We start from the raw sequence: 25,033 nt of genomic DNA, 5'->3' as shown, positions 1-25,033 counted from the left end.
AGTAGGGCAGTGCTTTTTGTCACCTGATATCATGGTACCTAAGCTTTTGAAGCATGTGTGTCTGTTGAGTGCCTTTCAAATCCAGATGAAAAGAAATTATCCAGTTTAGTGTTTGACTTACCCAAACAGACTTGTTTAAACTTTGATTTGTCCAAAAGAAACTTTACAGTTTAAAATTTAATTTAGTATTTTTTTTTTTTGCTTTTGTTTGCTAACCTTTAATGGTGTTTCTCTGGGTTGGTTTGTCAAACATCACTTCCCTTCTCACTTTTTTCTCTTTTCTAACAAGGGCAAGCCCACACAACTACAGTCTCAGTTCCGGTTAACCTACACCATGATTCTAAACCTGTTGCGTGTGGAGGCACTAAGGGTGGAGGACATGATGAAGCGCAGCTTCTCCGAGTTCCATACAAGGAAAGACACCAAGGTATGGCAAAGCTTGTTCTTTTGTGTATTAATGATATTCTGCCTAACAATGACAAAGCTAGTGTTGATAAACAAAACCAGAGCTACATACTGCATAATTTAAAGAAACCAAGGTTTACTTTTATGTATTTGTTTATTAATCAGTGATACAGGTTAGTTGCAGTAAAGATAACACACAAAGTTGTGATACACAAGCTAAAAATGAAAACATAAAAGTGCAGGTAAGTTACACACAAACATATAATGTATTACTATCTTATTATCAAAGAATAGAAGATCAGTTAGGGACCCTATAACAAGAAAAATAACCAGAGATCTTGCAGAGATATTTGAGATATTTCAGAAGTTTTTTGAAAATTTGGATAAAGCAGAGAATTGGGAAATCAAGAAAAAGCATAAATGAAAATATTTATAGAAGAATTAAATATTGCCAAGGTCAGAGGTAGATGAGGCTCAACAACTAACAGTTAAGATAGGAGGAAATGAGATAAAAGTAGTGATGTGTAACCAATCTACAGGAAAGTCTGCAGGAATTGGTGGTATTTTGCTGAAAGTTTGTAAGCTAGTAGGGAAGAAAGTGATAAAGATCAGGAAGGTTTTTAACAGTATTGTAAAAGGAGGAGAAGCACCAACATCCTGGAAAAAAGCTGTGGTGGCTGTAATACCTAAAAATGGTAAAGACTCCTCTGATCCAACTTCATGTAGGCCCAATTAAATTTTGAACCTTGATTAGAAAAAGCTTTTATGTATTTAATAGCTAAAAGAATAGCAAAGGTGCTATCAACCTTAGAAGAAGTTGTGGATAGTAATTAATAAACAGTTGAAGTATTTTATTTTGTAGGGGAAGTGGGCAAGAGTCAACTGATAGATATGAATCACTGTGGTTTTGATGAGGGGGGTGGCAAACACTTGGCAACATTAATAGAACAATGATGATCCAGGAGGAAGCAGAATGTAAGAAAATGTTGCTGTTATTGGTGTGTCTTGATGCAGAGAAAGCATTCAACAGACTAATAACACAGTTAATTAGAAGAAGGTTATGTGATGATCAGAGACAAACATCAAAGTGGGAGTGTTCTTCTCTGATTCATTGTGTCTGAACAGAGGAACCAGATGGAATGTCCTCTTTCTCCTTTATTATTTGCATTATATTTAGAACCATTGGAGAAGAAAATAAGGGACTCAGAAATTCAAGGATACAGTTGGTATGGTGTTCAAGAAAAGTTGGCTTTATTTGCAGATGATATTTTGTTCTTGATGAAACCAGAAAGGGACATGTCAGTGCTGTGGAATATTTTGAGACAGTTCCAGGTTTTTTCAGGCTATAAAATTAATGAAGGTAAAACAAGGGCTATAACTGTAAACTATGTACTCACCCTTGTATTGGTTCAGCAATACCCATGTATATGAATAAATGATAAAATAGAGTATTTAGGAATATGGATTAAAAGGATTCTGTTATGGCAGTTAAGGATATGTAAGAAAAGACTAAATAAAAGATGACAGAAAAACTGAGAAACTGGACGCTCTTGCTTATGGATATGGATAGCAAGATACAAGTAGCAAAGATGATTATAGTCCCCTTTAATTTTATAAACAGATGATGCATATTTTTATCAACCATAGAAGAAGTTGTGGATAGTAATTAATAAACAGTTGAAGTATTTTATTTTGTAGGGGAAGTGGGCAAGAGTCAAGTGGGATTAGTTGAGCCTCACAAAAGATGAAGGAGTTTTGGGATTACCTGACTTGAATGGGTGTTTTAGAGCTACACAGTTAAGGCTCTTATGCATAACACAAGCCAAATGCTACAATTCAATGTAGAAAGGGAGGATAATGAAACAGGGGAGTAATTCAAGAAATAAGAAAACAATGGGATTTTGGATAAAGATCTTTAAGGAAAATAACAACAATTGTGCAGAAAGTTATATCCATAAAGTAGCAGAACAGGTACTAAGAATTAAGCCAACACAGGAATGGAGAAAGAGAATTCTGCCTATCGGGATGACTGTAATTAGGTGTACAGAGAACAGGCAAGAGGGGGCTAGAATTTACTGGAGGAAGCTGGCAAAGGAACCAATGTATTGGGAGAAAGTAATGAGAGAGAACGGTATTAGAATGGGAGGAGGCCAAGAACACATTTGGATTGTAGGCTCACAAGTGATAATTCAATAAACGTGTTTAAAAAAAGAACAAAGTCAGACTAGACTAATACTAATATCAAAGTATATAACAGGAGTACAGCACAGCTTTACTGGTGAAGTAGTGGAAATGCACAAGTTAATTTAGCTTTAAACTAGGTGCCAATACCCTTACATACACTTATACCAGTAAGGTAGATATTTAATTCTGTACTAAATTACCTTCAACAAGACATTTCTATAACTTAGGTAGGTAAAGTAGTTCATAATACAGAAGGCTATTGGACAGAGAACGAGGAGTGGAACAGCAATCTGTCCTACTAGAATGAAGTGATACAGTGACGCCCCAGAAATGTGCTCATTTGCCTGATTATCCTTCCTAGCTATTAAACGTAAGAACATACTTGTCATTTGACATGCCTCATTTTTGACATTTTAAGTTTGAATGAAGCCTTTTTCAGGTATCTAGGACTCTCTAAGCAACCGTTGTCTTCTCCCTAACCTTACCTTCCTAACCTTATTTCCTTCTTTCTTTAAATAGCTTGAATCATGCCAACAGTAGCAAACCAAATACAGGTGCTTTGGAACTTCCTTAAAAAGTTCTATGTACATCTCCCAGAAGTGAATTACTATACCTCTATGTTGCCGTTAAATGCAATCTATATGCTGGGTAAATTGAGCAGTACTACATATATGCATATGGCTGTGTGGTTCCCCTTCACAAGATCGAATTCCTATAAACTCAAAATTCATAACCCCAAAGCCAGAATCTCGAGTTTACAGAAACTCGAAAATGTGAAGGGGAAATTAAAAAAAAAAACACCTTTCTAATGTTTTTGCAGGGGGGCTTTGCCCCTCTGCACCCCCACACCCCCCTACTTAAATATTCCTACTCCGAAATCGCACTACAGCAAAGGAAAGGGAAATCTCCCATTCCGTGCTGTATGCATAAGTGCAAAATGGAAGATTTCCCAGTCCTCCACTATAGTATGGTCACACAGCTCTTAGATGACAGCTGCAAGGGTGCAGGAGGACCTAGCCTTCTGTAAAAAGGTAACCAAACTCTTCTTTTTCTAACCCTAAACTTCCCATTCACAATTTCAAGTAAATGGAAGTTCGAGATTCTGGTCTCGAGCTTATGCATTTCGAGCTTCCATTCATTCGATTGTGTGAAGGGGAACTGGCTGAGCACATATCCTACTTTTTCCTACTCTTTGTATAACTTTTTGGACCATGTCCTTGGTATTTGTTATTTCTGTTAATGTATTTCTTCATACTCCATAATCTTCTTCCAGAATCATCTCATGAGGACAGGATTTATGTTGTATTAGGCATATCAGTTTCCCCACTTAAATAGTTTCTTATGTAAATAGCCTTGTCTAGTTCCTGCTGTTACAACTTTTGTATAAATCCTTAATCAGTATCATTTGCATTCTTCATCTAATGCATGTTTTTTGTGCTCTCTGTTCTTATGGTGCAGTCCTCTACATGATGGCAGGGTCACACAACCATATTGTGCTGATCCACAGTAGTCTGTTTCTTCCACCTGGTTGTTTATGCTGCAGGTTTTGTGGATCAGATGTCAACAGATAATCATGTGTTCATATTAATACATTCAGACACATGCATGTCAAGCTGTGTTGTTGGGCCACTTTTTATTAAATGCCAATTCCTGTATCACACTAAAAAGTAAAATAGCCATAAAATGCAGACTTTAATGTATCTTCTTTTCTTGTCCTTGTGGAGCTTTTTTTTTGGGCCTCAGATAAAAACAAAATTGTGGACTTGGACTTTACAGGGAAACAAATATCAGTATGTAAGTAAATAAATAAATAAGCTTTAAACTATAAAACCAAGCATTGAACCATCAGCAAAATTAAGGCTTGCAAGTTTTCTGTCAAGAACAAAATTATTATCCATACCAAAAGCATACTTATTTCAGAAATCCTTGGAAGATTGTTGTGTCCCTGATGTGTGGAAGGAGGGTATAAGTGATACCTGTTCAGAAACGTAAGGCTAGTTTGTTTACTAATGACCAAAGACCTACAAGTCTTAGATGTATCTTGGGAAATGTTTTAGATGTGCGCTGTTTTTCTCATCCAAAGATATGATTGACATCAGTGTGAATATTCATCAACAAAAATTTATTTCTGGGAAATGATGTATAATAAATATGATCAAATTTCTATGACCTAGTTGTCAGTTCTCTTGATGAAGGAATATAGTTAATGCAGCGTACTTGGATCTGGCTAAGGCATTTGATTTGGTACCACGTGAAGTTTTTTTGATATTTTGAAAAAAAAATAGAAATAAACAGGTATGTTTCTAGATTGGTTATGAATTGGTTAGCTAATAGGAGGTATAGAGTAAGGATTAGAAACACATTTTCTGATCTAAGTATTTCTACCAGAGGTATTCCTCAAGGACCAGTTTTGGGACCCTTGATTTTTGGACCTCCGATAAAAGACTACCCTGTTTTTTGATAAAATTTATTTTTGTAAGTTTGTTGATGATTTAAAGATCAGTTGTGCAGTCACTAATGTTACAGATCACAATTATGTGCAAAACTGTTTGAATTATTTGACTTGTTGGGTATTTTCTAAAGGCGTGAAATGTAATATTGACAAATGCATGGTAGTGCATTTTGGGGTGAGGAATGTAATATAGCCATATGCATGGGATAATCTGATATGTAAAGCATCTAGAATGGTAAGAGACTTGGGTAACTTGGTAGACTCCTTTTTAAACTATGAGGCTAATATAAGACAAGTAATTACAAAGAGCTTTTGTCTAATTAAAAATGCATTGCACTGTTTTTCAAGTAGGGACAAATGCATTCTAATGCCAATAAATATTACCAGTGTTCATCCAATAATTGAATATGGTGGATCTTTTTGTTCCTTCAATATTCAACAAGAGAAGTCTTCTGAACGCATATAGAAAGGGTTGACATGACCGATTTAAAGAGCATGAGTTAATGACTTATGTGTGTAGGCTTAAGAATTTACCCTTCTATTTTATTGCTTCTAGACTTTTGAGGGGTGACTTAATTATGGTGTACAGTTGTTTAAATGATTTTTTTGGCAGCTGTGTTAGGGAATAGTATTTCTTAAAGATGGAGTTCTGACAAGAAATAATAGTAGTTTGGTTAAACTTCCTCCAGTCTTTTCAAGATTAAAGTTTACTTTTTTCCAGTTAAGGGTTGATGTGACTATAGAATTCATTACCATTGTCTTTTAAATACTTGGTTAAATTAAACATTTTTAAGCAAAATTTAGATGTTTGGTTTGCAAATCTAAAATATTCTATGGGCCCTATGATTAAGCAAATTCTTAAATGGCCTAGCTAGGCTCTGAGTTTGAAATTAGATTTATTGAATCATTAAACAGAATTTTTAGATTAATTAAAGCTGGGCTGGTAATTAAACCAGGATTATTTATTTATTTTTATTTTTTTATATATTTTAATATAATGTTACTAAAGTACTATACCTTGTAAAACAAAGCTGATTTATAGTTAGAAAGCTGTACTTCAGTAAGTATTCAGAACCTGCCCTAGCAGCAACCTCTCAAACATTTGGGAGATAGGCCATATCTGATAACGTTTTGTAGGTCCCTTGTATTTGGAAAAGAAACTTTTAAAGATACTTCTAATTAAAAGGAAAATACTCCTAAATGATTAGTGATAAGTTTAGCATTCCATGCTAGAAGTGATGAATTGAATTCCTTCTTTTAAAATGTTGGATGCATCATGTTTAATTTATGTGTGATACTCTCCTAGCAAAGTTCCTAAGCCTGCAAGTAAATCCTTAGAGTTATGCAAGATATTATTGAAGCTCTGCACAATATTGGAGATGTCTCTGGCTATGTAATTCTGTACCCGTGCACTCTGCTTTTACCTTTGTATACACGTTTTAACCTTGATAGCCTGATACAAGCCAAATTACCCCAAATATTGGATAAATAAATCTAAATCATTTAAGTGTAAATCATTCACTGGAAGCAAACACTGAAAGTTTATGGCTGACTAAGGGTGCAGACAGTTGCAGTCTGGGGGTTATCATAGACTCCCCTGCAGACAGGCCTTCTTGTAGAATGTTAGTGCCAAAGCCATGGTCTTAAACTCAATGCCAAGAAATGCATAATTGTACCCTTCGGGAAGTTAACCATCCTGGCTAATTACCATGTTGATAATACTCCCTAAGAGTTGACCCAGTGGTCAGGGATCTAGGTATGCACGTAGACAGTAGCTTTTACATTTTTTTTTTTTTACTACTGTTGTTACCATTGTTGGTAAATCTTTAATATTTCTTTCTGAAAAATGTTCCAACTTGTACTGAAGGTTTTTCTTAGATACCATTGCTGGTATTTTTTCTTCAAAATTCTATTTTTCAAAAAAAAAAAACCTTTCTTACTAATTTTTCTTCCGTTTTGTTAATATGTGTGAAAAGTCAACAGGTTTTAAAAAGTGCACTTCATGTGGGCTTAAGATACCTAGTTCTAATGCCCACAGGGAGTGCATATTTAGGAGTGGCACACCTTGAAAGTTCCTGTCAGATTTGTGCGGCTTTCAGTTCTCAGGCCTTAAGCAATTGTCACAATAAACTAGAGTTAAAGGGTTCTTGGCTGCATCCCCTTCTTCCACTACTGCCTTCTGTTTCAGGGGCTCAACCCTGCACTAAGAAACAAAAAATCCTCTTCGGAGTCCAGGGAGCACAGAAAATACTATCCTGTCTGATGTCCAAAACCTGCTTCAGCCTCGGAGCTGTCAGGTAAATTACTTAAAGATCAGAGCTGACAACTTTGTACCTGATGTCAAGGACATTCTCAATTGTTTTAGAGACCTAATTTTTCAACAGAGCCAATTTCCACATGGCTCTGATCACCCATTTTACAAGAGACTCCAAAGATGATGTCACATCCCCCTTCCACATCATCCTTTATCCGGTCCTCCCAGAGTCTTTCCAAAGCAGATGTGGATAGGATGATGAGGAAGTTCCTCAGGGCTCAGATTCAGATGGGGGTATTACTGGCTCCTTCTCCCATCGGTTCCATTAGCCTCCAATCGGTATCTCATTCTAAGCCTGCAAGTAAATCCTTAGAGTTGTTCAAGATATTATTTGATGCTCTGCACAGTATCTGAGATGTCTCTGTGGCTATGTAAGGGATCCAAGTACACATGCAGACAGTAGCTTTACCTTCAACCACCACATGGCTACAGTGGTGAGGAAATCTTTTTATGTTGCGCAACTTATAAGTAAGAGCTTGGCATTTAAATACAAAGAGGTCACTATCCCACTGTACTCTGCCCTTATCAGACCAATCATAAGTACAGTGCTCCCTTCAGTATGTAACTGACCATGCATATGCGGCTATTAGAGCAAACTTGGAAGTTCCTTACAAAAAGGCTACAAGGCGTAACAACATGCCTTATATGGAGCATCTTAAAGCCCTTTCCCCATGTACTCAGTCTCCTGTAGACTTCTGGGGGGGGGGGTATTCTATGCCTGGCTTGCAAGGAATTTGCAAACCCCACACTTAAGAATCTCCTACAAATTCGTAAATCACCTTGTACCAGAAGTACAAGGTCTAGGGACCTGAATTTTGTCTGTGACTTAAACAGAACATGCTGCAGAGACAGATTTGTGTCCCACACATTGCCTTTCCCATGGGACAGGCTTCCCTTCCATGTGAAACTAAGTTTGTCTGTCACCCAATTTAAGAGCAATATAGACCAGTGGATGAGGAATAGAAAATTTACACATGGCCTGGTACCCATGTCCTTTATGGACAGAGGGAGCTTCTGAAATCCTGGCCCTCAATGTCCTATTTGAATATAGGATGTCATTATTCTTTCAGGAAAACTTGGCTAGCCCCCCCTGACATTAGCCTAGTAACAATCTAAGTGGTATGATATGAAAAGGTGTTTTGAGTTTTTATTTTTTAGTTCATGTCAGAATATTTTGAACTAATGGCTTTGGTGGCCAGAAAGTTAACAATATACAGACTATTCTTTGTTCAGCACTGTATAGTTACAGTGCTTTAAAAAGAGAATCAAAGACTCTAGCTATTCCAATTTAACCTGGCATATACATGGAGTCTGCATGGATGACAAACCAAAGTTAACAATATGCAGACTATTCTTTGTTCAGCACTGTATAGTTACAGTGCTTTAAAAAGAGAATCAAAGACTCTAGCTATTCCAATTTAACCCGGCATATACATGGAGTCTGCATGGATGACAAACCAAAGTTAACAATATGCAGACTATTCTTTGTTCAGCACTGTATAGTTACAGTGCTTTAAAAAGAGAATCAAAGACTCTAGCTATTCCAATTTAACCTGGCATATACATGGAGTCTGCATCAATGACAAACCAAAGTTAACAATATGCAGACTGTTCTTTGTTCAGCACTGTATAGTTACAGTACTTTAAAAAGAGAATCAAAGACTCTAGCTATTCCAATTTAACCTGGCATATAACTGGAGTCTGCATCGATGACAAACCAAAGTTAACAATATGCAGACTATTCTTTGTTCAGCACTGTATAGTTACAGTGCTTTAAAAAGAGAATCAAAGACTCTAGGTATTCCAATTTAACCTGGCATATACATGGAGTCTGCATCGATGACAAACCAAAGTTAACAATATGCAGACTATTCTTTGTTCAGCACTGTATAGTTACAGTGCTTTAAAAAGAGAATCAAAGACTCTAGGTATTCCAATTTAACCTGGCATATACATGGAGTCTGCATCGATGACAAACCAAAGTTAACAATATGCAGACTATTCTTTGTTCAGCACTGTATAGTTACAGTGCTTTAAAAAGAGAATCAAAGACTCTAGCTATTCCAATTTAACCTGGCATATACATGGAGTCTGCATCGATGACAAACCAAAGTTAACAATATGCAGACTATTCTTTGTTCAGCACTGTATAGTTACAGTGCTTTAAAAAGAGAATCAAAGACTCTAGGTATTCCAATTTAACCCGGTATATACATGGAGTCTGCATCGATGACAAACCAAAGTTAACAATATGCAGACTATTCTTTGTTCAGCACTGTATAGTTACAGTGCTTTAAAAAGAGAATCAAAGACTCTAGCTATTCCAATTTAACCCGGCATATACATGAAGTCTGCATCGATGACAAACCAAAGTTAACAATATGCAGACTATTCTTTGTTCAGCACTGTATAGTTACAGTGCTTTAGAAAGAGAATCAAAGACTCTTAGCTATTCCAATTTAACCTGGCATATACATGGAGTCTGCATCGATGACAAACCAAAGTTAACAATATGCAGACTATTCTTTGTTCAGCACTGTATAGTTACAGTGCTTTAAAAAGAGAATCAAAGACTCTAGGTATTCCAATTTAACCTGGCATATACATGGAGTCTGCATCGATGACAAACCAAAGTTAACAATATGCAGACTATTCTTTGTTCAGCACTGTATAGTTACAGTGCTTTAAAAAGAGAATCAAAGACTCTAGGTATTCCAATTTAACCCGGCATATACATGGAGTCTGCATCGATGACAAACCAAAGTTAACAATATGCAGACTATTCTTTGTTCAGCACTGTATAGTTACAGTGCTTTAAAAAGAGAATCAAAGACTCTAGGTATTCCAATTTAATCTGGCATATACATGGAGTCTGCATCGATGACAAACCACAATTCCAGTGCAGGATTGTTGAGAGTCCTAGGATTTAGATTTGTAAAAATTCTTACAGAATCTGAAGAAGTCTATAAGAATGAAAGTGCTTATGCCAATAAAACATATTAAAGGAATGCTCTGGAGTCAGTCTCTCTCTCCCTCTCTCTCTTTTTTTTTTTTGAAGGAGGAGGATTTATAACTGGATTTATTTTATTTGTAGAAATACATTTTTTTAGATGAAGGCATTGCTGTAAATACTTGGACTCTCGACAGGCCTGTATTGCAATTTTAATGCTTTAAAAAAGTATCCTCAGACAAAACATTTGCACTCTGCAGCCGCAAGTAGTTTAAACTCGCCATGTTTATTTTTTTTAAACGTATGTATGCACTTGTCATATTTTAATTTGAAATATGCAAAGTCCAGTTACATTAATAAAAAAGGAAACAAGCCATTATCATCATGCATTGTACCTGTTTTTTTTAACAATTTTAATTTACTTCATTACTTAAATTGTTTAATTCCTGCCTTCCCTCATTCCTTAGTCCTTCTGCTGAGCATTATCCAGCATGCATTGTTCACATGGGTTCTATTTATTATTTATTGTCTATGTATTTTATATGTATGTCGCTTTTTATATATTTATTTCATTTATTTGCAATGTGTTAAAAACAGTAGAGTAGTAGTCCGGGAGATGGTTTTTAGGCTCAGCATTGGAAAATATATAATGCAGAGTGGAACAACTACAGTGAAAAGCAATATCAGTCAATTTGTTTTTTCAGTAGTTGGGTAAGGTAGTTAATAATGCATTCTATACCAAGTATGTTAGTAGCAAATATGTACTGAGTATTTACATGTATGCAAATTGTTATTCTTGCTTTTACATCTTTTCTTAAGGAATGTAGTGAATCTGAAATGAGGAGGAGGTTACAGTGGAGCAGAGATGAATGAGAGGTAGAGATGGTGAGGAAGGGGAAGAGGATAGAATAGGAAGGGGTAATTAGTCGGAGGAGATAGTGGAAGGGTTTGGGAGAAAGGATAGTGCAGGATAGAGGCGGTAGTAAGAGGAGAGGGAAGTGTGATCCATCTCATGTCCTTTTATCTGTTTTATAATATTTGAAATGTCCATTGTGGTTGGTTTAGATTATAATTTCCATTTTCTAGTGGCTGCCAGCAGCATTAAACTTAGTAAGGGTTACTGTGCCTATGCAGTTAAGACCCTCTTTTCCAGTTTAAAATAATCTTTTGCTTAGCTACTACCATTTGTTCCCCTCAAAATTTCTGTCAAAGTAATCTATAGAGGATTTTTGAAATTGCTTATTGCTTTCCCAAAAAAATGTTCTTCATTTCCTGTCTCTTTCCTATCACATTATCAACATTTTCTGTATGCCTGTGAAAATATCCTCTGAAGTCTGCTTAGGGTATACAAATGCCTATGCAAACATCTTCATGCAAAAATCCTAAACCTTCTGGACCCTGTTGCATTACTTATAAGCTCCAAAGATTTCTTATAATTGTTCCTTTGTAATTTGCCTTTTTGTTCTTTTTTCCTTAACATTTTCTAAACTGCTCTGATTGTTATAGTTATGCTGAACCAGATCATATGTGTGCTCATAGTTTACCACTATAGCTTTTGTTTTTATCTTAATTTAGTTTTTATTTTATTTTATATCATGTTAAGACTTGAAACTAGCTCAAAATGTTCCTGTACTCTGAAGTGTCCTTTTCAAGCTTTATCAGGCACAAAATAATTCCATCTGCAAATAAGGCTAACTTTTCTTGACTACCCCAGTTGTTATATCCTTATATTTGTCAATCCTTTTTTTCTTTGCTTATAACACTAAATATACTAAGTGTAAAACAAATGAGAGAATGGAAAGAGGGCACCTCTGGCTGTTTCCTGTATGTAGCCACATCTTGACAGGGAGAGGCCCTCCCAATTTAATTCTTGCTACCAACCCTTCGTATATCCAATGTATTAATCCTATTATTCTGTCAGGAAGTACCATTGCCTAGTCATTATAGCCCAGCTGACTCTGTTGAATACCTTTTCTACATCAAGACTCCTCAACAATAGCAGCATTTTCTTATACTCTGCTTCCTTAAAGGTCATCATTGTTCTTTTAACATTAGGAAATATTTGCCTGCCTTACACAAAACCAAATTGATCCATCCATATCTTGCTAGTTCTAGTAGCATATTTGCCAGTCACTTAGCTAAAATAGGCATTAAGACTTCATAATCCTGATTTAAAATTGAAATGCTTTTATGTGAAGCTGGACATGAAGGGTCCTTTACCACCTTTTGGTAACATAGTCAGCAGTGCTTTCTTCTAAGATGTTCCTACTCCCTCCCTTTTAAATTATTGTTAAAAAGACTTCCAGATCTTTATCACTGTCTTCCCAAATAATTTTCTAATTTTCTCAGTAATGTCATCTGTTTTGGATACTTCTCAGCTGATTGATTAAACACAGCTAAATAATAAAAATCTGGTAATAAAAAACAATAACTTTATTATAACAATAACATCATCAGTGAGCGCCTTTGTCTCCCATCATATTGAGATTTATTCATACTGATTAATGCATCATTAAATAACTTCTTAAATATTTTAAAATCCCATCACATGCTGTAATTGCCAATTAGTGTTTTTAACCCTTTCTTTTTTAGGTATGCAACAAAATTTTCTTGATTATTAAGCCCTGGTGGGTAACTTGCATTTAATTTGACCTGCCCTAAGTATTCAAACCACCCTAACCCATCCTGTGCATTAAACATTCTCTCAGGATTTTTTATTTTATCCAACACTAAAAATTTAAAGACAGCCTTACACGTGTCATTCTTAAATTGCCTTCCCAGGGCATTCCTTTCATCTCCTATCTGTACTGCATGTTTGTGTTCATATATCCTTTTGTACAATTCTCTTGTTGCAGTACAACCCACATAAAAGGCAAAAGACACAGAACACCAAATAAACTACAAATTTGGACTTGCAGGTGTAACATCCTTTGATCATTATTCAAAAATTGTTGATAGTAATTTCATTGCTTTCTGTATTCAAATATTCACATAAAAATTGCAATTCCTACACTTCACCATACCAGTTTTACAACATTTCTCTTTAGACATATTCTATTTGGGTTGAAAGTAGTTTTTAAAACTTTTCCCGTTCTTTTGTGTGAATATTGGACGATTACCTACCACCATAGTAATGTCAGAATACCCAGTGAAAATGTTCCAGTTATTAATTAGAATACTTTTCATGGCTTTAACATCTAAACCATTCTGAATCTGCATAGATGTTCTAAAATCCATTTTATTGGACTTAGTTGCAACTCCTTCCCGTTTCCTTAAATTACATACGTCATTAAAAATATCTAACACTAAATTTTTAGGGTAATCTCTATTCAAAAACCTGTCACATAAGCTCAAACCTTCATCCAGGAAATCCTGATCTCTCACAGCCAAATTACTGACATGCATAACTTGTCCTTTGACAATGTTCTCCTTCGTCTTTCTAGGATGCATATTCTTATAATGCAAATAAGCATTATTCTGTACATCCTTCTTATATATTTTAGTGAGTACGTTATTGTTCACTTTAAAGACAGTAGCATCCAAAAGGGTAATTTGGGTCAAGCTGTGCTCACATGTACATTTTAAATAAGAATTGATGCTATTGATATACTTAATAAAATTCAATAACAATTCCTCACCCCCTCTCTAAATCAGAAAAACATCATCAATAAAACTCTTAAATGTCACAATATTAACTGAAAACATGCTTTCCAAAATATTTGTTGTCTCCCACCCATGCATGAAAATATTTGCATAACTGGGAGTAAAAGGAGTGTCCTGCTGATTTGTTTGGTCTATAGATCGTAAGTTGATTTTCGTCATTTGATTGCAGAGGGTGAATGGAGGAGTATTTTCAGAGTTGCTTTTAGAGTATTACACGTATCAGGATAGTTAGTGATCTTAAATGCAATGAGTAATTGAGTATATTTTAGATAGCTGGGTAGTTCTAGCCAGTTAAGGGCTTTTGGTGTTGTACAATGATGGGTGTGGTATTATGCACTAATAGCAAATTTAGCAATTTTATTGTTCCAGTTTCTGAATATTTGATGTTTAGAGATTTAAGAGAGTGAGGGTACCATAGAGGAGAGGAGAAGAGGAAGGTAAGGTTGTAGAGGTTGGGATGACAAATATTTCTAGCTCTGTAGAGTAGACCTAATTTTTGATATTTTTATAACATTTTTTTATGTTGTGATCAAATTTGAGTGCCATCTATTATCATTGCTAGCAGCTTAGTTTGTAAGGTTAGCTCAATATTGGTGCTATTGAGGGAACATACTTTGAAGTTGTTTTGTTGTGGGGAAAATAGTAATAGTTTTGTTTTGTTGGGATTAAGCATAAGTTGATAGTTTTATAACCATTTTTTCTGTGTCAGTAAAGGATTTGTGAGTAATTTGCTATAGATGAGTTGGATTGTTTGATGAGCATACAAGTGTTGAATCACTGACATATTGTATATTGAAGTCGTATTGTGTGGATGTATAGTGAGCTGGTAAGTAAGGAGTGAACATTGTGGGACACCTGTATTTTCAGGAAGAAAAGTGGATAGAGTGTCTTGCCTTTTACTGTTTGGTATATGTCTTTGAGGTAGCTCTGAAGCCAGTTTAAGGTGTTTGCTGTAGGGCCTAATGATGACATCTCTGTTAACGTTTTGTGTGTCTAACATTAGTGAAGTCTTTTGATAGATCAAGGAATAATGCAGATATGAATTTGTCACTATCCCTGGCTTTGACTGTTTCCATGAATAATAGTAGATCTGTATTAGTACTATTGGATGGTCAAAAACTATGTTGGGTTGAGGTTAAAAGTTGTTCTTGTGTAAGATATTGTAGAAGTTGCTTATCAACACATTTTCCAGTAATTTTGAAAGGAAGGGTAGTATTACTATTAGCCTGAAGTTTGTGATATCAGTTGAATTACCTCCGTTGTGCAGGAATGATATGTGACTTTTTCCAGAGCTTGGGGACATATGATTCTTGTGTAGACATGTTTATGAGAATGGAAATGAAGTACGCTATACTATTAGCTGCTATTTTTAGAAACTCAATAGGTAAATTATCTGCAGAGGTTGAGCATACTTTTAGCTTGTTTAGCAGATGTTTGATGGTGGTTATAGTCACTATGAACAGTGAATGTAGAAGTAGCTTGGGATTGTTTAGTCGAGTCAAGCTAGGTTGAGTTAAAACCCTTTATAATAGATGTTTTTGCCCAGTTGTATTTGAGAAGGGTTTTTTTTGCTAGCTTCTCCAAGCTTTGTCTCTGCGTCAATTTTCTAGTAGTCTTCGTTAACCAGGGTGCATCATTTACTTTTATTCTCTTGTTAAGTACTTGTACCTACTGGCTGCATGTATTAAAAGCAAGTGCCGACAAAAATCCTAGCTAGTTACTTTGCAAATGCAAGAAAGAAAGAACTACAGTTTTCCATATTTTTCACCATTTTCTCTCATTCTAAGTCTACTTAAACTAAGAATGTTAATCTAGATATCCACCTTTATAAAAATGGGGGAAAGTATTACCTTTTAATTTATATATTATCTGATTGATACATTTACATTCCCCAACAAAAGTTCACATTATGTTAATTTTAACTTTCTTGTTTTCAATTTTAATTATGTTGTTACATTGTAAAGCCTCCTGGACACATTACAACTGAAAAAGAATACTTTCTTACTTTTGGTATCAATAACATATTAAGGTAAAACTCCTTTACCACCTCTGATTACATGTTATGTAGAACTACTTTGCAAAATAACATGCTGTTAACATCAGAAAATGTTTATACAAATATTAGTAAGAGCAAAAAAATACTTAGTCTCTGTCAGTCCTTTCAATGTTCCTCTTAACATTAATGACGTAAAGTGTTTATGCTTCCTAGTTTCTTACCAGTTTAACGCAGTCAGAAAACTTTTGTTCTGATAACTGCTGCTTGCATTTTTAGCCATTTCTGTTTTCGTATTTGGAGAGCTCTAATCACCGTGTTACTTGGTCACTATTTGGAAGTCACCAACATTTTACTTAATTCTGAGCATTTATATCCAACAGTTTGACTTGCATTCCTGTCTCAGTGCAGTATATTAATTCTTTTCAGTTCTTTAGTACCTGCAAATAGCTCATTTTCATATTTCTGTGCAACAGTATGCAATATCTTTTTAGACACAGCTGCGTTCCTTTTCAATAACTTTGTAAAATGTTTTGTAACACAGATTCTCTAGAATTGGCTAACTGCAAATCAGTACATCCACTCAAACATTTGTAGCCACGCTTACTACTTGAAGCTTGAATTTTAATTGCAGGAGTGACCTCGTTGCTGTTTTTATCTCCATTACTGTTGACAGGTAAATTTTCAGAGCCATTACTTTCGCAATACATTCTCACTCTGTTTCTGATTGTCTTTTTATTTGATGCACATGGCCCTTTCCTCAGTTAACTCCTAACTGTGTTCTAATAATTTCATTTCATCTGCACATGCCTACAGCTTTTGATAAGGACAGGGTTGTTTGTCTTAACAGCTTGTCCCATCTTTCATACTATTCTGTGCAACAGTCTACTGTTATTAATTGTCATGCAAATGAAATTCAGTCGTTGGCTTTCTTTAGCTCATTTAACGTATGCATCTATAGATGTCCTTCCTTATCACTGTTGCAGTATTTTTTTTTTTTTTTACTCTTAGTATATTCTGCAGAGAATAGCCTAAAGTCCAACCACTTTCCAGGCATCGTATGTCAAGTGTATGTCCTACGTCCAGGTAGAAGGTACATATTTGATGCACAGAAGCTTAATCCTCATATCTGCTCTGCCATAGTCTGAATGCTACCTCTTAATTTGCTTTGTATGCCATTCACCAAGCTGGTTCATCTACCAAGCCTTATAAAGATAAGTGCTCCATTGGAGTTCCTTTTTTTCTTTTTTCCTCCTTGTAAATTATTTTCATGTCATCCAGGTAAGGAAAATGTGAGTGTGGGAGGTAGAGAAGTGCCTATTTTGTTTGGGTGTCACACACTGCCATACTCTTGTGTGATATTTATCAGGCATTTGAACCTAAGACACACTGAAGCTGTCTATTGTCCCCTTCTGTCTATTTGGAAAACCAATGTCTGAAGCTTTTGACTCGTGGTAGCATGACTAGAGATCCGACATTTAAGGAAAAAAGATAAAAAGCACTTACTGAACCTGCTACTGTCCAGCCTCCACTGGATGACTTCCTTGGGTTGAATGAAGAACCCGAGGATTGTCCTGTGCTGATACCAGTTCCCTCTGTTGCAACCCAGTTGGAGACTGACATGGAGCTGTCTACTCGCACATCCGCCTAGGCTGTGCATACGTCTGATACACATGTAAAGGACCAGCCACGGCTGATTATATCTAAAGGGCCTAGGGGAATTTCCCAAATTTTAGATAGGGAAGAGGTGCCTGTTAGTCTCATCAAATCTAGGCAGGATCTGCACCTTCTAGATTTATTAAAGTCAATTTCCCTTTAAAAAAAAAATCAGAAAAACAGACTTGTGGCTACTGTGGCAAAGAATCCTCACAAAAAGTGGCAGGACTTTACTTTACTATATTTAATGACCTTATGGCCCTGAAACACCCACAAGGGTTGTCTGTCCCTGTTTCTGCTCCCTGGTCTTCCACCCATTCTAGGAGACCTAGGGATTTTGATTCTTCTGATGAAGAGTTAGATTATGGTGAAGAATTCTGAGTATATTCCTCTCAGATCCACTGATTCTTTGTACCCTGACTTACAGTGATTCACATGGTGTAACATTTTAAGTGGGACTGTTCCCAAGATTTCTGAGGTTCAAGAGATATTCTGACCATATCAATATCAAAGAGATGAAGGCTCTACTCTTCTCTCAACAAGCCTTTCCCTCCCTTTGAGTTCTAGGTCCTCTAGAGATGTTTACAGCCAGTACCACAGTCATGTGGTACGTCAACAAGCAAGGCCACAAAATCTTACTTTCTTTGCATGCTGATTCTTTAGGCTTGGGATTTTGCAGTCAGCTGTTACCTGATTCTTCAATCAGTTTACATCCCTTCAGAGCACAGTCTTGTGACAGACTCTTTGAGCAGGTCCAGGACACTTCCTTATAAATGGATACTTCGAAGGGAGGTGTTTCTGGATGATGTACTTCGGTGGGCTACTCCTCAGGCAGATCTTTTTGCCTCCCCTTCGAATAGACAACTTCACAGTTCTCTTCCAGAGTGCTAAGCCCTCTGGCTTAGGGGGTAATTTCCATGTCTTTTTTGGGAAGGAAATGTTTCTGTATGCCTATCCTCCTCTTTCTCTACCTCCCAGGGTCCTGCACAAGATCATGTGGGACACATTCAAAATCTTGTTGTGATCCCCTTTTGGCTCAGACAGTACTGGTTCTATTTCACCTGGTCAGAGGCAGTCATCACACATTACCTCACAGGATGTATCTTCTTAGAAAAGGGATCTCTCATTCACCCTCACCTGTCCACACTTCTACTGACACTTTGGGTGATAGGGTTTTGACTCCTTTCAAGCACCAATTTTCTGAGGACATGCTTTGGATTTTGTAGGAGGCCAGAAAACCCACTACTAGAAATCATGTGTGTTTCAAGCATGACCTAGACCCTTTTTCTGTGGGGGTCCCTACGGTCTTTTCTTATTTGAGTTGGCCAATGCTGGTTTGGCATATTCTGCTGTTAAAGTTAATTTGTCTGCCTCTTGAGTCCACATTTGGCTTCCAGTTTTGAATTTAAACAGTTTCTAAAAGGTGTCCTTCATATCAGGCATCCAAGAAAGCCTATTCCTCCTTCTTATGACCTTAATTTTGTTCTTGAAAAAATGAACATGCCTTTTTTTTATTCCCTGCAGCATTGTACTTGGAAATCTGTATTGTTGGTGGCTCTTGCTTCTGCCAAGAGGGTGTCTGAAATTCAAGCACTCATAGCAGTTCCTGCTTCATTGCTTTTCCACAAGGGCAGGGTGACTATTTATACAAATCCTTTTTTATGCCCAAGATGCTTAATGAATGGTCCTTGAATCAGTCCTTTCATCTTCACTTTTTTTTCTTTATCCATCGACTTCTACTGAGAGAGTACTACACACCCTAGATTTACATAGATACCTCAGATATTACTTGGATAAGACAAAATGCATCAGAAAATCTGAGCAACCTTTTGTTGCCATTAATTCCAGGAAATTGGGTTTGGCAGTGTCTAAGCAAACCACCTCCTCCTAGAATTCTAAGACCATTTCTTTGATAAGCTTTCTTCTTCAGTTCTTGGCCATTCTGCCAGGGCACTGTCCTCCTCTGGTGCTTTTTTTCAAGGGTCTGAATACTGGATCCATCTTGAAAGTTGCTACTTGGTCTTCTGTTCACACTGTTACCAAACATTACAAGTTGGATATCATTTCCAAGCTCCAGGGTGAGTTTTGCCAGAGCCATCCTTCATGGGTTTGTAGAGGGCTGTTCTCTGCCTTCCTCCTCCCATACCTCCCAGTAGCTTTTGTACTCTCTCAAGAGTAAAGAATACTGCAATAGTGATAGAGAAGTGCATAGTACAGTTGTGCAAGATCTTACCATAACAGTAGATGTCCAACTTCTCACTGATGGAATATTCTGTCCCTCTCTTCTTCCCCCTATTATTTTCTGTTGCTTAACTTCTGGCTGAAGGGTCCCTGTTCTGTTCTTATCTCCTTTTTATTCCCTTCCTGAATGTGCATGTTGCTTTCTCTGGGGTTGCTCTGGTTCTCTTGGGGCACTTCAGTTCTGAGGATTAGGCATCCATGCGTTACATATGTATCTTCTGCCTTGCATGTAGGACATATGTCTGATATACAGTGCCTGGAGAATGGCTGTGGTATACCGGCCAGACGTTAGGCTATTCTTGGCAGGATATCCCAAGAGTAAAGAGCAACAGTGAAAAGTACATTAGTCTAGTGTTATGGTAAGATCTTGCACAACTACACTTTTCTTTAGTACCTTATGTCCTTGTAAAGATGAAGTAAATTGTTTCTGGTCTTGCACTTATTCCTTACAGTATTTCCTGAATTCAAAACTTCAGAATTCCAAACCTGGGCTATAAATCCTGGTCAGCCAAATCCACAAAACCAAAACTAGAGTACTCAGGAATCACAAGGCGTATTTAAACGAATAAAAAGCTTTAATGCTGCTGCTGCTGCTAGTGTAATCACACTTTCATGTACAAGTACGCTTCCTCAGGCAATAACAACCATTAGAAAACCTCATAGGAAGGTACTAGGCTATCGGCCCAAGGGCCTAAGTAAGCCTAGCCAACAAGGTTCCCTAGCTTACGCCACCCAAGAAAGTTAATTTCCTGTGCCCCTGTCGAGCAGAGCCACAGATGTGATCCCTGGGGTGTATTTCCTATTTCCCATCCACTCATCAAGATTTTTCTTGAAGAGTGCTAATGAGGAACTTTGCTTGACATAGATGGGTAGCCTGTTCCAGAGTATAGGAAGTCTCTGGGACAGGAATCTATTCCTCCAGCATGTCCTGTTTATTGTGGTGACAAGGTTTAGGTCCCTAGAGTGTGTAGCTCAGAGGGACTGGGATTTCTTAAGATGTAGCATTTCCAACATCTCCGGGTTTGACATAGCTTTATATGTTTATATGGCAGAGATCTCCTCGGAGTAGGCGATCTGTACAGAGTAAAGCTGGAGTTTTTTGAGACAGTCAGTGTAGGGCATCTGTTTGAGGCCAGTAATCCTCTTTGTGAGGTACTTCTGTGGCCTTTCCAGCTGCTGCAGATGTCTTGTGAGGTACATTCCAAAAGAGGCATTGTACTCTATAATGGGTCTAATGAGTGCCGTGTAGAGGGAAACAATGACCTCTTTTTTCTTGGATGATAACCCTTTTGTGATAAGATGTGCCACATAGAAGGATTTCCTGACTACTGTGGCAATGTGATTATCAAAGGAGAGACTACTGTCCACCTGGGTCCTAAGGTCTCTTATCACACATTTGGCATTAAGTAGACTGTCGTTTATGTGGTAGTTCATGGGTACAGAGTTTCTACCAAAGGGGATGACTATGCACTTTTTGGCATTGAGCTTGAGGCCATGCCTCTGACACCAGTTATCTGTCTCAGTGAGGCCCTTCTGTAGGATGTCCACATCATTTGGTGACTCGACTATGGCTCTTAGTTTTGTTAGCCAGTGGCTTTCTGTGTTAGCCTATACTTCAGAGAAGTAGATACCAAATAGGGGAGGTCCCAGGACTGAACCCTGTGGTACTCCACTTGTCACTGGTTTGAAGTCAGATTTAGAGTCTGCAACTTTTACAGTGTGGGTTCTATCAGTGAGCCAGTTGGCAACCTATCTTGTGACGTAGGGATTTATACGTAGTTTAGTGAGTTTAGCTATAATTACAGAATGGGGGATGGTGTCAAAAGCCTTGGCGAGGTCAAGATAGGCTGTGTGAACCACCTTACCCTCGTCTACAGCTTTGATGACTGCCTCAAAGAAGTCGATCAAGTTCAGAAGGCATTATCTGCCTTTCACAAACCCGAACTCGGTGAAGACCAGAGTTTGGAGGTTACCAATGTCTTTGTTTATGAGTTCCATAATGATACGTTCCATGGCCTTACAGACCAGGCTCATCAGGCTAATAGGGTGATAGTTCCCAGGATCAGTGGTGCCTCCCTCTTTGTGGAGTGGGATAACTGTTGCTGTGTGCCATTTAGTGGGCACAAAGCCTGACGTGAGACTATGAGTGAACATGGTGCTTAGGTGGGGAGCCAGTTCGATCTGAAGTTCGTGTAAAATGCAGCCTGGGATGTTGTTCAGTCCCATGGATGCTGTGTTTATGGTTTTAGAGAGTGCAGCTTTTACCTGCATAGATGTGATTACAGGGACTCTGCATTCTTCCTTTATAGATATGGGCCCTTTAGGGGGTGAGAGGGGGGTAAAGTTAGCACTGAACCTATCTGCCAGGATGTTGGCAATATCAGTTGGTTCTGTAATATTCGTGTCATTGTGCTGTTACTCAGAGCAGATCTGGGTGTTGCCATTGAGATTCTTGACATAGCTATAAAATGCTTTGTGGTTGCCCTTAGAATCAGTGGTGATTTTGTTTTCATAGCTAGCTTTGGAGGGATCTCAGCTTCTTACTGAGGCTGACCAGACAGACTCTTTTGCAACAGTTTCTTCCTTCTGTTGTAGAGTTTGTTTATGGCAGGGGACCACCAGATTGGCTTCCATTTTTTGAGGATAGTGTCTTGGTTCTGTTTGGGATAGCATGACCCATACACTCTTGTAAGTGCTTATAGAGTGCATTTATGTAGGATTCAGCAGTAGTAACTGTATTGTCCATCTGCATGGGTGTCATGAAGTTTGCCACTTCTGTCTTAAGAAGCATGAAGTTGGCTTTGGAGAAATTTTTTATCGTGGTTTCCATAATGGTAGGTGGGGGCGGGATGCAGATATCTAGGGTGATTTGCTTATGGTCGGATCTGACCAATGAGGAGTTGATTTCAGGTTTTGAACACCGGTCACTCATGTTGGTAATGACTAGATGTAGAATATTGTTGCCCTTGATGGGGGCGTGGATAAGTTGATCCAGGGCATTGAAATTTATGAATTCCAGAAAGTGTTGGTCGAAGGAGTTTGTACATGAGTAGTTTTCCCAGTTAATGGTGGGGTAGTTGAAATCGCCCGTTATTAGGGTGTTTGGTTGAACCCTAATATTTGCCAATATTATCAAGAAAAGAGGAGTGGGAATCCTGGGGCATGGTTGGGGATCTGTAGCAAATTACAATTTGGACTGCAGTTTTGCCCAGAGTTAGTTGCACTTGGATAACCTCAAATGCATTATGCTGTGCAACTAGCCTGGAGTTGTGGATATCCTTAATGAATATGGACACACCTCTGCCTTTAGTGTTCTGGTCCGGGTTAGATGGCCGAAAAGTGTGGTATGAGTTATAGCCTGGTAATGCAGGGGTGCTCTCTAGAGCCTTGAACTAGGTCTCAGTCACTGCACAGATATTGATGTTCTCCATTTTAAGGAGTGCCTCGAGTGAGTGCATTTTGAGATTTAGACTTCTAGCATCGAGTACCCTCAGTTTTTGCTTGTCTCTTCCTGTTATGGTGGTGAATTTGTTATTTGAACCTTGCCTAAAAAAGGCACTATAGGGGTGGCAAGAGCCTTAGCCAGTATCCGGAATCCAAGGGGTGACAGGTGCAGGCCATCTCTGGCAAAGCATTGTGGTCTGTCGAACATGTCATCCCAGGCAGACAGATACTGGATCCCCTTAGAATGACACCAGAAGCTTAGCCAATTACTGAAGTCAATCATTTTGTCCTTGTACTGCGGTATCATTCTGGGCTATGGCAGGATGCTACTCGGGGCTAGGATCATACCTGCCTGGGCTACAAGATCGGAGAGCTCTTCCATGTCTCTTTTCTTGTAGTCCAGGGAGGTACGTCTCCAGCCATTCACACCAACATGGACAATGACAGAGTCATATTTGTACTTGTGGAGAGACCTGAGTTTGTGGGTTATGTGGCGAATCCTGGCACCCGACAGGCAGCTGACAGTACCCTCCTTGTTTAGCCTGGTGAGTGGGACATCAGTGTGCCTGACTATAGAGTCACCTATGACTAGTGTGTTGGGTACATTGGTTTGCCTTATGGGCTGTGGTTTATTGACACAGAGTCTGTGGGCTATGTTTCATTTGGGTTGTGTTGGGGGGTGGTGGTTGCTTGCATTTCTGCTTTGGAGGTCTCTGTTGCTTGAGCAGATTATTATTGAGAGCTTCTGCAAATATTTTTGTGTTTCTATGGATGGATTTTGGTGGTGTAGGTTTAGTGGGACTATGTGATGTGTGGTGTGGTGCAAGTGTTTACCTTCTCCTCTTGACTGTCAAGTTCAGTCTTGGTTGGAGAGAGCTTTACCTCCAGTTTGGCTAGATAAGTGCATCTCTCACAAGTTGTCATTATCTCAAAGTTTTAAGTAATAGAGTACCTTAAGAGATATATATATATATATATATATATATATATATATATATATATATATATATATATATTCCATACTTTTTTTTTTATTATTTATGAAGGAATAAAAGTACTTTTTAAGTATATACATTTTAAATATATGTGTTTAACAACTAATTGTTTTTAATCATGTGTTTTCTAATCATGTGATACACCATTCTGTATATAAGCAATGAGGTTTTCTAATGGTTGTTGTTGCCTGAGGAAGCATACTTGTACGTGAAAATGCGATTACACTAGCAGCAGCATTAAAGCTTTTTATTTGTTTAAGTAGGCCTTGTGATTCCTGAGTACTCTATTTCCTGAATTCCTGTTTATTTCTGCTATTTTTGTCTTTCTGCTCCTCAAGGTAAATGCTTTTACGATTTATTATCTAGCACCATGCTGGACTGTATTTGAGTAATACACATGTAGTAAAGAAAAAATTGAGTTTATGGATCCAAACCTTTCTGATGTTAATCATATTAATCACTGCTGCAATAAGCTAAGCTATATGGATTATATTCTGCCAAGGATATAACAGCCAGCCAACTTCCAATGCATCAGGGCACCTTCTTCATACCCAAATCATTAGATAGCTATAGCTGAACTGTCAAAAAATCTAAATTTGGTCACCAAACCTTCAGTCTTTTCCTGCCCCTAAAGAAAGCTGTCCTATGTGGACTTTCAAAGTGTGATGGTCGGCTTGTGCTGTTCCATTACTGGGCAGTTAAGTTCTCTTTGATGAAAAACCTCCACTCTTAATCA

At 37.6% G+C, this 25,033-nt stretch overlaps 1 protein-coding gene across 1 annotated transcript in view; it reads left to right on the top strand.

Annotated features, from left to right (window-relative positions):
- The window catches only part of SKIV2L (Ski2 like RNA helicase), a 624,419-nt gene that overhangs the window by 416,719 nt on the left and 182,667 nt on the right, over positions 1–25,033 (top strand). Inside the window, exon 20 of the mRNA XM_044083274.1 lies at positions 290–427. Coding sequence (XP_043939209.1) covers positions 290–427 — 138 coding nt within the window. The remainder of the gene's footprint in view (positions 1–289; positions 428–25,033) is intronic.

The sequence above is a fragment of the Protopterus annectens genome, chromosome 9.part0 (genome assembly GCF_019279795.1).
Source record: "Protopterus annectens isolate FY-2018-M chromosome 9.part0, PAN1.0, whole genome shotgun sequence".
Lineage (NCBI taxonomy): Eukaryota > Metazoa > Chordata > Ceratodontiformes > Protopteridae > Protopterus > Protopterus annectens.
Note: the sequence above shows the minus strand (reverse complement) of the source record. Positions and strands in the feature narration are given on the sequence as shown.